At 40.6% G+C, this 17,627-nt stretch overlaps 1 protein-coding gene across 1 annotated transcript in view; it reads right to left on the reverse strand.

The window, feature by feature from the left end:
• Positions 1 to 17,627, reverse strand: part of Gdpd4 (glycerophosphodiester phosphodiesterase domain containing 4) — a 61,583-nt gene that overhangs the window by 34,547 nt on the left and 9,409 nt on the right. Inside the window, exons 3-9 of the mRNA XM_052760196.1 lie at positions 16,784 to 16,877; positions 13,838 to 13,897; positions 10,704 to 10,802; positions 10,540 to 10,633; positions 9,675 to 9,752; positions 8,662 to 8,807; positions 8,234 to 8,316 (exon numbers count right to left, since the gene is read on the reverse strand). Coding sequence (XP_052616156.1) covers positions 8,234 to 8,316; positions 8,662 to 8,807; positions 9,675 to 9,752; positions 10,540 to 10,633; positions 10,704 to 10,802; positions 13,838 to 13,897; positions 16,784 to 16,877 — 654 coding nt within the window. The remainder of the gene's footprint in view (positions 1 to 8,233; positions 8,317 to 8,661; positions 8,808 to 9,674; positions 9,753 to 10,539; positions 10,634 to 10,703; positions 10,803 to 13,837; positions 13,898 to 16,783; positions 16,878 to 17,627) is intronic.

A 17,627-nucleotide genomic window follows, 5' to 3' on the forward strand; every position in this document is an offset into this window, starting at 1 on the left:
GTGCTGGGACTAAAGGTGTGCGCCACCACCACCACCACCACCACCACCGCCCGGCATTAGACTGGCTAGCCTTTAAGGATCTTCCTCTCTCTGCTTCCCAGCACTGGGGTTACAGATGTGTGCTACTATGTCTAGCATTTATGTGGGATCAGAACTTTGGTCTTCATGTTTGCACAACAAACACTTCACCCATCCAGGCCCCCACCTCTTGATTTCTACTATAACTACCTACTAGCAAATAGCAATGCTACTGATTGAGTATGGTGCCGGGAATTGGACCGAGGACCTCACAAATGCAAAACATGTTCTACACTCCCAGCCCAGTGTTACAGATTTCTGTATGTTGATTTTATATTTTGCAATTTTGTGGAAGAAAGGAGGGCAGGAAGGAAGGTATTTAGAAAAAAAATCTGATATAATTTCAATTTTTTTTTTTTTTTTTTTTTTTTTTTTGGTTTTTCGAGACAGGGTTTCTCTGTGTAGCTTTGCGCCTTTCCTGGATCTCACTCTGTAGACCAGGCTGGCCTCGAACTCACAGAGATCCGCCTGCCTCTGCCTCCCGAGTGCTGGGATTAAAGGCGTGCGCCACCACCGCCCGGCTAATTTCAATTTTTAAAAATGTGTTGAGACATGATTTATGGCTTATCATATGATTATCCCAGAGAATGTGTCATTGAGGATTTATGTTCTGAAGCTGTTTGATGACATGTTCTATAACTGTCTGTTGGTTCCATTTGGCATGGGGCACAAGTGGGCTCTGCCATTTCTTTATTGACACTCTCTGGATGATCATCCATCACTGATAATACAGGCTACAATTCTTACTGTTATGGTATTAGAGTCTATCTCTACCTTTAGGCCTATTAACATTTGTCTTATTATTTGAGTATTGAGACACTCAGTTGTATATTGGTACACATATATTTAAAATTATTTCACCTTGCTGAATTACTGATTCTGATTTAAAAGTCCATAGTATCTGATCTGAGTATGGGTACTTCTGATTTCTTCTAGATTCTACTTGGATAGAATATCTTATTCCATCCCTCACTGATTTCAGTCTATGTGTGTCCTCAGAGGTAAAGTGAGCTCTTGGCAGAAACAACTTGGAGTTGGGGAGTGCACAGTTATTCTGTCTTTTAACTGGACAATTAATCCATTCACATTTATGACCATGGTGGAGTACTGTTGCTGATTTGCTTCTCCCAGTTGGTTCAGTTTGGGTTTTTTATGCACCCGAGGACCACCTGCCTAGGAATGGAACCACTCATGATGGGCTGGGCCCTCCCGCATCAATCATAGTTTAATGCCCTACAGACTTGCCTCCAGGCCAATCCTCTGGAAACATTTTCTCAATTAAGATTCCATCTTCTCAGATAGGTCTAGGTTTATATCAAGTTTACAAAAACCAACTGGCACACAGACACATGCAGGCATTCCCTTTCTTTCTGCTGTCTGGCCCAGGATAAAGTAGCCAGCTCCACTGTGTTCTCATTGCCATCATTGACTGGATCCCCTGGAAACAGTGAGCCCTAAACCAAATCTTTCCTTTTCCAGTCTGTTTGGGCCAAGTATCGGTCTCACTGATGAGAAAAGTAACTAGTGCATTCATTCACCTTGGCTGTAGGTCCTTCCCCCTTCGCACTTAGAACTCACATGCTGCTCTCCAGGCCCACAAGGATAAATCTTTCCTAGGGACACTGGGAACTCTTGTTGCCTTGAAGATATTCTTTTTGCCTTTAACTTTTGAGAGTTTGATAACGGCATGCCTTGGGGTAGAGCTTGTTGAGTGACTGGTGAACTTTGACCTTCCTGTTCCTGGATGTTTGTTTCCTCCTGTGGATTTGAAAGTTTTTGTTTTGTTTTGATTTGATCACTGACTCTCTGATAAGTTTCATAACCCATTGGAATTACTAAATCCCGCCTGAAACCCAATAGTGTGAATATTTGCTCTTTTAATTCTGTTCTAAGACTGTGCAAGCATTCTTCATGTTTTTCATCAGTTTTTACCCTCTAACTATGTATTTTTCAATAGCCTCTTTGTGAGTTCACCGCTTCTTTTCTGTGTTTGGTCTCTTCTACCTTCTATATTTTTAATATGACTCACTGTATTTTTTTCCAGCTCAACTAAGCTTTATTTTAAAAAATGCTTCCATCTGTCAAGTTTCTGTGAGTACTGAATCATTCTGTTTTCTTTTGAAGCCCACTTTTAAATGTCTTAACTTCACCATCAGAGACTACACTAGTTACCAGCTGTCCATCACCTTGTACCTTATTTCACCTTTCAGGGGAGGTTACAGTTCCATGGACGGTCTTGATGCTTATTAACATGTGATGTATTTGCTTCAGTTTTTGTACTCCGGTTTTGTGCTTGCTTTTCTACACATTCTAAGTAGGCTATGTATTTTCCCTGAGTCTATAGTAGTTTCTGCAACCATGTGTGCTGGGATCACTGCTAGAGGACCGCCACTCTTTCAACACTAGAGGGTGATCCAAGCCCAGGCATACTTACCTCAAATCCCCAGATGGTAATTTGTTCACAACATGAGCTAGGGCAGTAGCTAAAAAGGTTAGTTCATCTTCCCGACCCCTGCATAGAGCTAAATTAGTCTTCAAACCTCACCCAGTGACCAGGAGATAGTCAGACACTGCAGGACTCTGCCCACTCCGAATAGAAGCACCATGGAGGGACCAGCCCCAGGCTTCTATGCCATCCTTATGTAGCATCACCAAAACTGCAATACTGTCACACTCGCAGCTGAAAGACTGACAGGAGCTGAGGCCTGCACTGTTGTTGACTGCCTACTGCTAACTCATGGCTAGAGACTGCTGCAATCAGCCACAGGTGACACTGGGTAGAAGACCAATAAACCAGGACTGTTCTAGGGGCTTTCCACAGGCAGGCCTGAGGACAGGGGCTGTTAGGTTCTGCCCAGTGTTATGTTTCACACACCAGGATTGACCTTCAAGGCAAAGCCTTATGCTTAGTCCCCCATCCTCTCCCCAGCATAGTCTTGCTACCCAAGGTTGGGATAGTGCTAATGTACACCATCCCAACTTATGATCCAGCTTTGGTGGCTTACCTCTGGTAGTACAGATATCTCTGTCCTAGTACTTGCAGATGGACCCTTTACATCTGCCATGCCACTAGTGATGTGTACCCTAAGTCATAGCTGAGTCTTCCATAAGGACCTGCAAAGCTTCGGGGGGTGTATGCAGGCCCACATTACAGCTGCTGGTGAGTCAAGCCAAAAGACAAATCTGTCCCACTGGGGTACAGATCTAGGGAAATTCTAAAGGCTCCATCTGTGAGTACTAGCCTAGGTATACCTGTGCTGTCCAAGGTTTGGGAATAGATATTACAGTGCATCAAGGCTGATGCACTTGAGTCTCACAGCCACAGGGACCTGCACAGTCTGGGTGTTGAGTGGTAGTGAACAAGCCCAACCCAAGGCTGATGATGGTCTAAGCCAAAACTCGAGTCTGTCCTACTGACTTTCATGTCTCTTTCCTGACACTCAAGCATGCCTAGAGGCTTTATCTAAGATCTGGGTTATGTAGGGGTTTAGTTTCTACCTGACACTGGTCTTCTCCAAAGTAGGCAAAGTCCTGTGGTAGTGTTTGTGCTCTGCTCCCAGAAAGCAGAATCTCGCTTTCTTCTCTGTTACTCAACTAAGGGAGAGGTAATCCTTTAGCCAGTTAACACAGTTCAAGTGGCTCAGTCCTGAGCGCTGGCCTGGGGACAGGGCTTATGGGACTTTGGCATTGGATCCCCCTGGCAGACCTGATACAAGATTTGAAGTCTAATTCCTTCCTTGAATTTTCCCCTCCCATCGCTCCCTCTCTCTTCTCTCTCCATGCTTCTTGGAATTGAAGGAAGGCTGATGGGGCAACTCTTTTCTTCCTGCTTCTTCAATGTATCATCCTTCCTTATTATTCTACTAAAACCAGGTAGGATGGTCTCTTACCTGGCTTTATTAGCTCTTGTAAAGAAATAGCTGTCCAAAAGGGTATGTCTATGGTAAAATTATCATTAGAGGATTTGACTCAGCTGCCATCTTGCTCCAGCTCCTATGACATTCCGATAGAGGAGCAATATTAGGACCATCTGTATTTTCCTAATGTCTAATGAAGTTGAAAATCTTTCCACATATGAATTTGTTACCTGTATATATCTTCCTGTATGAAATACCTATATATGCCTTTTGCTCATTTTCTAACTGGTTCATTTATTTTTAACAATATTCTGCACTCTTATAATGTTTTTTCTTTTTATTCTTTTAATTTAATTTTTTTAGAATTTCATATATGAGTACTATGTTTACATCATTTCCACTACTTTATCTCCCTTCTCCAACTCTTTTTATGTGCACTTTCTCTTGAATTCATGACATCTTCTTCTATAATTATTGTTGATATTTATATAAATAAATATACTGAGTCTATTTGGTGTTGCTCACATGTACATGTGTTTAGGGACCACTTGGGATGGGATAACCTATCAAGAGGCTTGTCCCTGGAGAAAAATGATTCTCCCACTCTAAATGACCATTGATTGTCTGTAGATCTTCATCTAGAAGTGGGACCAAAAGACTACAGGAAGAAAACAAAGTTATAATTACTGAAATATGAAATAGGACTAAGAATACAAACAGCAAAAAGGCAACAAAACAGTTATCAACACACACTTTTCAACAATAACTTTTAATATTAGTGGCCTTAAATCTATAATCAAAAGATAAAAGGTTAGATGAACAGAATGCAGAATGAGAAACAAAATCCATATTTTTGTTGTCTATAAGAAACTCCTTTTGCTTTCAAGGATAGGTATCACCTTAGAGTGAAAGACTGGGGTTGGGATAACCAGGAAATGAGCATTATTACCCTAATGTGTGACAAACTAGACTTTTAGCCAAAATAAATCCAAAGAATTAGAGAAGAACACTTCATTCTGGTCAGGGGAACAATTAACCAAGAAAATATTATAATCCTAAGCATATATGCACTAAATCCTGGCACATTCAATTTCTTTAAAAGCATTCTATTGGACTTCAAGATTCAGATTAACCCTAAGTCAGTAACAGTAGGTGACTTCAGTGCACTACTTTCTCCAACATACTGGTCATCAGGACAAGAAATAAACAGAGAAACATAGGAATTGAGTGGCATCATACATCAAATGGACCTAACAGATGTCTACAGAATAGTCCACCCAAACACCAAACACTCTACCTTCTACTCAGCTGCCCATAGAACTTTCTCTAAAATAGACCACATGCTGGGACACAAAACAAATCTCAACAAATACAGGAAATTTGAAATAACTACATGTATCTTATCTGACCACAATGTAATAAAGCTTGAAATCAACAGCAAAAGAATCTCTAGAATTACACAAACTCATAGAAATTAAACAACACACTATGAATGATGAGTGGATAAAACAAATCAAGAAGGAACAAAAACTTTCTTGAAATAAACGAAAATGAAAATACAACACACCAAAATTTCCTATGAGGGAAGCTTTTAGTTCCAAGGGCTTACATTAAAAAAAAAAAATCAAAAAGAGGGCTAGAGAGATGGCTCAGCGGTTAAGAGCACTGGCTGTTCTTCTAGAGGTCCTGAGTTCAATTCCCAGCAACCACATGGTGGCTCACAACCATCAATAATGAGATCTGGTGCCCTCTTCTGGCCTGCAGGCATACATGCAGGCAGAACATTGTATACATTATAAATAAATAAATTTAAAAAAATCAAAAAGAACACAAACAAACCATTCAATGATGCAACTCAAGAGTTTGGTAAAACAAGAGCAAACCAAAGCCAAATCCAGTAGACAGGAAGAAATAACAACCAGGGAAGATATAAATAAAGTAGAAAAAAAAACAATGACTCTAAGAGCTGGGTGTTTAAAAATATACACAACGGTTAGGCCCTTAGACAAACTAACCAAAAGAAAGAAGAGTCACGAGTTATTCAAATCAGATATTAACAGGGAAATACTAGGTTTTTCTGTAAAACCTATTTTATGCTATTTCATGTAAAACCTAAAATTATGCTGTAAAGCATTCTGTTCTTATGCTCTTTGGAATCCTCTTTCAGTACCTAGCAGTTCTTTATATTGTATTTTCCCTGTTAAAATTCCTGATATGGATTTCATGTCCTAAGTGGATCCTGGGTGACATGCAGTCTGGGGTAGTAGAAGCTTTGGGGATGACTATGAAAGCGGTAGAGGCATTTGGAAGAGATAATCTTTGGGAAGAGATGTCAGCAAGCAGAGCAATAAGCCGTTGGAAGGATCATCTATATTAGAGTCAAAATCACAGCAGAGAATAAAGACCATGTTTTAAGGGTTCACTGGGCCAGAACCTTTACCATATTAAGCCCATGGCCATTGGGTGCTTCCAGAAATGACACAAAGAACTCCATTAAAATACTCAGTTTCAATGAATTATGCCAAAAATCCCGGTTTGGGTTCTGGCAAGCAAGTGTTAATCTCTACCTTACCATGTACGTTCTAAGTCTCATGACCAGAGCTACATTTCTCTTCTTCTTCGAACCCAGGTTACTCCTCTGTTAAAACTGAGTGCTCATTTTTCTGTTCGTCTCACTGAATGAGTGTGACAGGACTGTAGTATATGTGCTTAGCACATACACTAATACATTCACAGTAAAACAAAGCCTTTCTACCTCCTAAGATGCCTAGATACATAAATTCTATAGCAATGCTTCTCTCTCTCTCTCTCTCTCTCTCTCTCTCTCTCTCTCTCTCTCTCTCTCTCTCTCGGTGTGTGTGTGTGTGTGTGTGTGTGTATGTATGTGTGTGTGTGTGTTTTCCTGGTGTGTGTGTGTGTGTGTGTGTGTGTGTGTGTGTGTGTGTGTGTGTGTGTGTATGTTTTCCTGGACCTGCTCTAATCCAAATATTCCTTTGTTTTTCTTTGGACCATTGCTTCACACTGCTATCCAACACTTTAATAATTCTTTCCAAAGCATATAAAAAATAAAAACAACAATGGACTGGGGTATGGCTCAGTGGCAAAATGCTTTCCTGGCATGCATAAGGCCCTGAGTTTTATCTCCATCACTGTAAAATCTGAAATTAAAATTTATTTAAAAAAAAAAAAACAAGCTGGACATGGTGGTATATACCTGTAGTCCCAGCACTCAGGAAGTAGAAGCAGAAGGGTCAGAAGTTTACATCATCCTCAGCTACATAGTGAGTTCAAGGCCATCCTAGCTACACAAGATCTGGCTTCCCCAAACAAAAAACAAACAAAACAAAATAAAAACCAAATACAGGCGAGATGGCTCAGTAGCCAATGGGAACTGTCACCAAATGTAACAACCTGAGTTTGATCTCTGGAACCCACATGATGGAAGGAAAGAACCAACTCCACACTCCCATCTCTATACACACAACATGGCACACATGTACACATGTATAAGCAAGCAAACAAACAATAATATAATAAACTTAGAAAACAAACAGAAAGAAACAAATTAACAACAACAATAAAACAATAGGCCATCTCGTCTCTGTCACCTACACTGGCTGTCCATTAAACATTTACGGAGCTCTATGACTTGTTATTGCTCATTAAAATGCCTTTGAATAGGTTGATGCCTTTGTCTGGAATGCCCCCATCTCTGCTTAGCAAACTATTTTTCTTTAAGGCTAACCCAAACATAACTTTGAGTATATCCAGATGATTTCTTTCACAGACTAGGAGGTAGCCCTCTCCTCCACTGAGGCTCCTCTACACTTGACTTACTCCTCTCTGAAAGGCTTTTGATCACAAATGGCCTTACTCTGTGGTCACCTGTAACTATGCCACATCTCCTTTACTCACTGGGAAGGTACATATGACTATATCTCACTCAAGTGCATCTCCTGAACACTCAGACGGCAGCCTAGAATGTAGCAGATATCTAGGGAATGTTAATAAGTAAGTTCCTAAAGTAGTACACAGGGTTAAGGTGCAAGTATGGTTTATACTGGAAACAAATTTGACTCACATGTGGTTTGTGAGCCTATGGTGAAGACCATGGGGGTAAAGGGGAATATTTTGAAAGGGAGATGTGGTTCATATATGTGGCATGTACAGATGTGCTATATAAACATAGAAGAACTTCTTCAAGGCTTATTCTCTTTACTCCTTGGGCCAAGCTGGTCCTTTCCCCTGACCCTAGACAAATCCCCTCTTGCCCTCCACCCTAGTCCCTATTCTCCTACCTTAAGTACACATCAGTCTCCAGGCCAGAGGCACCATGTTCAACAGCCTTCTCAAAGGACATCATGGTATTCTCTGGCGCCAACTACGGAAGAAAGGAACATCAAGCCTTGTGCCTTGGAGTCTCTCCTCCCAACATTTCTTTCATGGTAGGCATAGAGCTTGGGGATGAAAGGGCTTTGAGAAGCAGAGCTTGGCTCCTGGAGCTGTCTTTTCAAAGAGGCTGACTGTTCCCCTCTACCCAGTCGAACACTGGGCACAGTGAAGAGAAGCTGATAGGAGCTAGATGACCTGAGTTCAAATGCAATGTACACAGTTAATTCCTTATTCTTGTCATGTCAAGATCCCCTTTCCTCTCCAGGGTTCCTTCTCTGTCCCACATACCCCATACATACCTGCATTCATCCATGCTCATTATGATCAGACCTACCATGGGTGCACCTCTATGTCCAAAGAATTTAGGCTTAGGCCCTAAATTCTCCTTCTTCAGAATGCAGGGAGAATAAATTCCCAGTGGCATCAAATAAAGACATAAAAGAATAAGAAGGAAGGGCAATCCAGCAGCTATTTGTAGAGCTGAAAGGTTGGAAGGGGAGAAAAGTGAGTAAAAAGGAAAGGAGGGATGGAGAACCACTTCACACAGCTAACTACCCCAAAGTAGCAGCTGGTTTAGTTTCTATTTCTGCAACATCCTCCCTTCCAGGGGTTTAGATATAAATACACAGGACTGTTCAGATATAAGGTTATTTTCAGTGCTGGGTATTGAATCCAGGTCCTACATATGCAAGGCAAGTGCTCTACCACTAACCTACATTTCAGACAAAGACATTATTAAGGCAATATTGCTGAAACTTGGAAGTAAAAATGGAAAAACTGTACAGAAGGTTGGTGGGAGGAAAAGAGGGAAGGCTGGATGAGGGAGGAGAAAGAAAGGAAAGAAGGAAATGTAAGACACAGCTTCTCAGAGGAGGAGCTTGGCTGGCTCTGAGAGAGCCTTGCTGACTGTGAAGATCATCCTAAGAAACCCTCTAACTTAGGGCAGAGCAGTGGAAAGGGCACTGACAAATGTGAGTTCAAGGCTAAGCTCTATCATTTCTTGTTGTAACCAAGGACATGTGACGTAACCTCTTGGAGTCTTCATCCTTTTTCTGTAAATTAGGTCTGTCTGGCAGCTAACATTAACCTCACAGAGCTGTTACAACAGTGCTGACTCATAACAGCTGATAAATATTAGTTTTATTTTTCTCCTTCTTCCTATTCTTCACCCTACATACCTTCACCCACACCCATCTCCCACACCACACAACCCATCCTTAATTCCTATTATCAATTGCTTCCCAATACTTTCTGTTTCAGACCTCTGGGGATCCCACCCATTTGTACATTTTTAAGTTACTACCTATGTGCTTCAGTGACTTTCAAATTGAGACCTCCAGTTCTAACCTCTTAACCTTGTGAATATATTATAACTTTCCGGGACTTCGTGCTCGTAACCTGCCATCTTGTATCTTCTTATTCTAACTAAAATAAAGAAAATAGTTTATTATTGTTCCCTTTAAGCTCCTATCTGAGAAATATTTTCTAAAATTTACTACACACACACATACACACACACACACACACACACACACACACACACACACACACACACACACCAGCACCCCTATTAAACCAGCCCTTCACTAGCCTGCATCCTCCCACAAGCCAGGAAGCAAGTGCCTTTTATATGGCCAATAGTGAAAAGGGAGATATAGAAAGAAGATCCTACAGCTTTCCATTTGCAAAGCAGTTCCGCATCCAGAACTCACTGTCTTGATTCCACCAACATTGCAAAAGAATAGAGAGGAAGTCAGCTGCAGAGGCAGCCATTCCTGCTTCTTTAAGTTCCTAGGTATGGCAGGGGTCACAGGGGACTTCTCTGAGTTACCTGATGTAACCAAAGATCACTGGACATAGTATTAATTGAAATCAGTGATGCTTGTGTATGAATAGGCTAAGTCTTATAGTAGCACTCAGGTCAAAACAAAATTGGGATGCCCTCTGCTGTCCCTATCTGCCCCAGATAAATGATGTGCAAAGGGAAAACGATGTTTTTTTCTAAAAGAATCCTTCTTAGAAGGATGACTTAGTCATAGAAATACTACGGTAGGCCACAGGGTTTGGTAAGTGAGACTATAAAGAACCTGCCTACATAAGACACTAAAGAACTTTCAAAGAGGTACATGGGTGGCTAGCTACCATCCCTGTTTCTCTGAGTGGAGGATACAAGCTGGGGAGATCAGGCAAGATTCCACTTCACATGACATACCTTCTGATTCCAAGTGGGCCACACAGATGGCTAGAGGCCAGGAAATGATAATCATCACAGTTATGAGGCTCATGTGCACAAAGGGAGCAAAGATCTGGGGAAAAGCCAAAAGTCAGACTAGACACATCTGGACACAGTGATAAGCACTACAGACTGATGCTTACCTTCAGTGAGAGCCCAGCTATCAGCCACTTGTCCGTCCAGTACCGGTTTAAAATAGCTAATAAGAAGGAGCACAGAGCAATAACTAGCAAAACGAGGACCTAGGGAAACAGAAAGGGCTTTTTAACTTCTAGCCACCATATTTGGATCAGAACTGTCCTTGTTAATTGCATGTGATTATTTATACTACCATGGACCCTTGTCTTTTCAATCTAACTGTCTTGTGAGTCCTCAGTGAAGGGTGGCTCCAGTAACTCACCCTCATTGCTCCTAAGTCTTTGTTGTGTAGCATGGCTGGAAGGAATCACGTAACTGTGTTGCTTGATGCTACTACCAATCTAACATCTCCACCCTCAGCCAGGCCTTTTTCAATTATTTTGATCCTTAGCCACCCAATTGCAATAACAGTCACTTCAAACCTTTACCTCCTCTTTGACTTTTTTTTTAAAGGAAGTACAAGCCAAGATTTCAAATACATTAAAGCAAAATTACTAGTCTATTAGGAAACCAAATGCGTCACAACATAACTGTTGAACTGTTGAATTTATCTCTTATCCAACACCAAACTTTACAAATGATTTAAAGAATAGAAGCAATCATAAGGTACAAAAAAAACCCCTATTTTCCCTTGGGGAAATCTGGTCATGTAAAATACAGCTACTCATGAAAGATCTTTACTCTCCTGCATCTGTAAGGCATTCTGATTTTGAGCTTAGACTGTGAGGTGAATTTTGAGCCAAGTGTATAGAAATGCTGCTTCACAGAAGGAACCATTTTGGGTATGGCACGTCCTTATCTGTCACTCTATTAACTACACAACTCCAGCAAGTCCTTTTGCTATCATAAAAACCTGTACATTCCAGGCTTATTTAAAGTAAAAGCACCTGAGATACATTAGGTCTATCTTGTTAGAAAATGTCACAGAGACATCCCATTATTGCTAGCTAACTATACCTTAGGGGGTTTTATAAGGAAGTCAAGTTATTAGCATATTTACAAGGAGTTTTGACTAATCACTGCAATCTGAAGTGCTCTCTGGGTATCCCTGGGTGATCAAGAGATTCTAGACCTGGTGCTAATCCTATCCCTTCTGGGTTATTCTGAAAGATGATAAAAGTAAACCCCCAAGCTCCTAAGAATCTCCCTTGTCAATAGAAGCAGACGCCATAGGCCTTGTTCTTGCTGATTTGAAGGCCTAACCAAAGGAATTACCTTCCAAGGGAAGGTCACTTCCTCTCATAATCCCCCTCCATCTCTTCTCATTGTCCACAGATTCATAACTGCAAGTAGATCCCAAAATAATACAGGATAAGAAAGTTGAGAAAATAATGGCAAGATTTTATTAACTTGAATGAACAAAAATTCCATTGAAGATGTATAGGAATTAGTTTTAAGGATGATGCTAGACAAAAGAAAGCATAATTTTAAACCAGTCTAACTTTACTAATATGGAACATATATCAGAGATTTTAGTTTCAGAATACCAGAATCTAATATTAAACAACATTTTGTTGTCTGAAACTGATTCAGTAATCATGATATGTATCCAAAAGAGGTAGGGTAGAATAAAAAGCTCACTAAAACATAAGACTTAATTGGACACTAGCATCCTCTCTTTAGAGGCTAACAAAATAATGTCTTGTTGATTGTGTATGGAAAGGGTAAGATCTGTGGCTAGGATTTAGCCGAGAGCTTAAGTGTCGCTGTTCCTGACTGAAGATGGTAGCTGTGCTTAATGAAAGTGGGGGTACCGACAATTTCTTGGTCAAAGATTTAGTGAGAAGGGGCTGATGGACTAATAAGTTTCTTCCATCTTCTGGTGTTAATTCATAATAGTGTCCAAAGTCTAAAATAGATGATATCAGCAATAAGGCCTTTTCTTTTCTGTTTTGTTTTTTTGTTTTTGTTTTTGTTTTTTGAGACAGGGTTTCTCTGTGTAGTTTTGGTGCCTGTTCTGGAGCTCGCTCTGTAGACCAGGCTGGTCTCAAACTCACAGAGATCCACCTGCCTCTGCCTCCCGAGCACTGGGATTAAAGGTGTGCGCCACCACCGCCCAGCAATTCTTTTTTCTTTTCTATATACATTCTTCCCATGGAAGAGCTCATGATTTCAACTCCCATTTATTTTAATAATACTTAAGTTTACACGTCCAATTTGAATTTCTCATTTGAGTAAGAGGAGATTTAAGTAAGGATGCCACTCAAAAGACTTGACATGTTCCCAGTCTTGGAGAAACATTAGCATACAGTCACAACCATATTTGAGAAGGTCTATAAAAAAGGGGGTTATGCTACTTGAGCTTATCCAGCTCATGGTAGGACCAAGTCAGAAAGTCCATGTTGCAAGTATGCTGTTGGTCCACAGAGAGTGGAATACAGTTGCCTGTTCTTGGGGACCAGGTATGAACTGTTTGAGAGAAGCCATGGTGTAATCACTTCAAAGGGATTCAAACCAAGGAAAGGTCAGTCAGATCTTAAAGAAGTTTCAGGGAATCATGAGAAAGCAGGCACTGACCTGAAAAAATATGTCATCAGGGAAATGACTGCCCCACTGCCCTCTCCACCATGACAGGCATAGGCAAGTCAAGCCCAAATAGAAGAAGAAGAAGAAGGTTTAGATCTGTAAGGTTGGAGATTGGGTTACTACAGTGAACTACAATTCTAATGACTGAAATGAAAATGCTATTGGGATGGAAAAAGATTGCAAAAGTGAGATTTGCCTAAGATTTCACTGGGACAGGAAGAACAGAGCTGGTGAGTATGACCAGAAACGGGGGGGGGGGGGGGAGGAAGAAGGAGAAGAAATTTACTAATTTCAGTTAAAATTGCAACCCCCCCCCAAAAAAAAAATAGCTGGGCGGTAGTTGCATGTGCCTTTAATCCCAGCACTCGGGAGGCAGAACCAGGCTGATCTCTGTGAGTTCGAGGCCAGCCTGGTCTATAGAGCAAGATCCAGGACAGGCACCAAAACTACACAGAGAAACCCTGTCCCGAAAAAAATATATAAAATTAAAAACAATTGCACAAGCAGGTTTGTCCAGGGAACAATGAAAGAAGGCCAGCTGCATGAGTAGGACCGGATGCTGCGGAGCTCCCGCCATCCTGTGTATGGCCTCCTGTGAGGACTGAACACTTACCTTATGACACGTATGCAGATATAGTTCAATCCTTTCCCAGAGCAAAAAAGCCCCAATTAACTGCAAAGGAAAGAAGACAGGCGGTTGTTTCGAAGTGACTAAATCCTGCCACAGCGGTTCAGTAGCTCCCGCGCCTTTCACAATGGGCACCACTTTCACTTCCTGGGCTACTTTTTATCTCCCTTGCCATGTTACTTCTCATCCTTTTTAGGCTCTTTTTCCCCATGCCACTGACCCTTGAAGCCAGTTCAAATGTCATTTCCTATCTGTAGCTTCCACCAACACCCTAGGAAGAATTCATTACTCTTTCCCCTGGGATCTCACAACCATTACCGCTGATGCTTCCTGAGTTCCTGCCATTTCCTTTCCCTGCGATGGACTTCATGCCTGCTATTACTTAGATTCACTTATAAGAGAACAGAGATTAAGAGCCAACTCTCCGAAGGGTCATTTAAAAGCTCTTTCCAAGGCTGGTGCTGATGTTGTGACTGTCATTAACATTGGTCTATGCTCAACACATCTGGTCTATGCTACCAGTCTTCAAGTAGGTATGAACACAGAAACTGAGAACTCAAGTCCTCAGATGTTAACATATTAATGTACAAAGCACTTACTTTTACTATAATAATTTTGTGTACATGACTTTATTTTTTTATTTAGCCCTATAAAAGTATCATTTTATTAAATATTATCATTCTCATTTGAAAATTAAAAAGCAGCCAAGTCATAGAAGAGGCATATAACTTGACCAAGATTACTAAGTAAATAACCTTTTTTTTTCACTGCTAGGAACCAATGCTTGGGCTTTGCACAAGCATTCTCACCACTGAGTTTCACACTGAACTCTCAAAGTAAGAACTCAAAAAGCAAAGCCAGGCCTCTCTCCTTTTTCACTGTTGTCCAAAAGAGGTAGGCTAAAGTAGAGCGTCTGTTAAAACGGGGACGCTGCTGGACACTAGCATTCTCACACTGGAAGCTAACCATCCCATCTCCCACTAATTGTGTATATACATGGTACAATTCAGTGGCCCAGAATTGAGCCTAGAGCATACACTACATCTGCATCTTCCTCACCAAAAAGAAAGATTCTTAGCTGGTCTCTCTACCTTCACATCAAAACTTCCAGAATGACTTTCCTAAAATGGAAACCCATGTTTACTAAGTTATCTTACTCTTACTTTCAAAGCCTTTTGAAATCTGTCACAACTTGTGTCTCCCCATTAGGCTATATTACTCCCTTCCTAACAAAATATCAAATCTATTTCTCTCTTGTTACTCTCTCACAATATGTTCTCTCAGTCCACAATGTTCCTTCACATTTCAGTCCCCCATGTCCAAACCCATGATCTATTCAGGATCCCAATCCCATGCTGCTATTTTGTGCGTGTGCGTGTGCGTGTGCGTGTGTGTGTGCCTGTGTGTGTGTGTGTGTGTGTGTGTGTGTACACTTGTCAGTATGGATGTGTGCACATGTGGTCATGTGTATGCATGCATATACACATGCTCATGGACCACTTTTATCTTTGGATAAAGGTCTCTCACTGGACCTAAGCTTATTGCTTCAGCTAAGCTATCTGGTCAATGAGCTTCAGAGACTTCGCTCTCACTGCACCGTCTCCACTGCAGCACTGGGTTTGATTCTGGAGATCTGAACTCAGGTCCATAGGCTCACACAGCAGACACTTTCCTGACTGAGCTGTGTCCCCAGCCCTCCAATTCTACCCCTTCTAAGAAGTTTTATTTGATATTTTTGCTGGCAGTTAGCTCTTCCTTCTCAGAACCCCTGACGAGTTTCATTCAGGAATTGATAATGATAATTACAAAGTTCCATCTGTAATAGTGACTTTCCCCTGTGATTCTAAACACCAAATGAAGAAGCAATCATAGCTTTATCTTACATCAGTCTGTGATTACTTTTCATGGTCAATTTGATTAGATTTAGAATCACCATGGAAAGAGTTGTTACACAAAGGTCTAACTTAAGAAGGAAGATCCACTCTGAATGTGGGCAGCAACATTCCATGGGCCGAGGCCCCAGACTGAATAAAAAGGACAGCTGAGCTGAGGTGAGCATCTCTCCTGGCTTCCTGACTGTGATTCAATGGGACAGATGCCCCCTACATTTGCCTCTTGCCACCATTCCTTCTCTACCACAAAAGGCTACGTTCTCTCAAACTGTAACAAATAACCTTCCCTTAAGTTGCATTTGTCGGGTATATTGTCCCAGCAATGAGAATGGAATGAACACATTACCTTTATCGAGAACTCAACATGAAGACAGAAACTACATGCTTTAGTTTTATTGATTTCTACATAATCAGTACTCATTACAATGTTCTCATAATAATTAATACATTTTTAGAAGAAAAACATTGCAATTGGCAACATATTCAAGGGCTGGACTCTTGTGTGTCAGAGAGGAAATCAGAGGAAACACAGAATTATGAAATCAAAGTAAGCACAAAGTTTTCAGCTAAAGTTGTCTTTCTGTTAGTTTCTCTATTTCCATGGATCTTTCTGTCACATGTATTTTTCATGCAAAATGACTCTGCCATGTCTGCAACAGAGACAGGGTCATACACAAATAATTTGCAACTGAGCTAAGTGAATAGCATTTGCATAGTAAAACTGGTTTAATGTATAAGCCCTAGACTGTGGGTGTAATGCTATGGGTGTTTAAATGATAATATTTAGTGAACCAATGGATAGAGTATGAAATGGGGGATATAAAAAAAAAGGGCGCTCTGTCACCTTCTCAAAGGGCTGACTTGATTAGACACATCCTCTAAACAGCATAAATCTCTTTCAGCCATTGCTTCTGCATAAAACCGAAGCAGTTAACTCTGACTCTACTAATATCAAAGACTCCAGATAGATGCAATAGCACAGGAGGGAGCAACCCATGAGCTGCTCAAGAAACGAAAAATGAGAAGCATCATCACTCACCAAAAGCAAGGAAGTGTAGGCAGTGAGGATCCCAGCTGTACTCAACATAATAATGGACCACAAGAACCAGCGTTTTGTCCCTAGATAAACAACCCTGAAAAAAATGTTTCAACCCTTAAAATATAGTAGGAATCAGTAACAGTATCTATACTAAGGGTAGAGACAAGAACAGACTAATTGAGGCATTAAAAAAATGGAGGGACAAGAAGAGAAGCACTTTGTGAACAGATCTGTGAGTGCTTTGGGGATTTTTTTTTATTTTAATTTTGTACTCTAAGCAATATTAATGTACCCTCTATAAGTGGAGAGATGTTATAAAGTTATTTATAATATATATACAAATTTATATCATCTTCAATAAACAATGTGATGTGGAAATTCAGCACTATCAAAAAAAAAAAAGGGAATCATCCCCTAAATTCATTACAACAGTATGACCACTCATTTCTATCTCTCAAGCTCCTTGTTCAGGTACACATATGCCTTCTTACATAACTGCACTCATAACCACCATGTCAATTGCTCTTATGTGTATGGGAGCTATGTCCTAAGCATTCTGCTCCTAAAGTACCATCTGTGGGAAAACTACTTCTGTGACTCATTAGGGAGACAATGTTATATTTGTCTAGGCTTTCTATGTCAAAGAATCTATACTTCTCATTTTAAGAAAACAGAAATGACCTCCTTTCCACTCAGAACCTAGATAAATACTTTAAAGAAATAAAATATATAGCATGAGCATATAATCACATTAAAATAATAAAGGAAATGCTCATTTGGTAGGGTTTATAAGACACACCAAGAAGAAACAGACAAGTAACATTTATAGTAAGAAGCTTCTCAG

This window comes from Peromyscus californicus, unplaced genomic scaffold (assembly GCF_007827085.1).
Source record: "Peromyscus californicus insignis strain IS unplaced genomic scaffold, ASM782708v3 Scaffold_4__1_contigs__length_199733344, whole genome shotgun sequence".
NCBI classification, from domain to species: domain Eukaryota; kingdom Metazoa; phylum Chordata; class Mammalia; order Rodentia; family Cricetidae; genus Peromyscus; species Peromyscus californicus.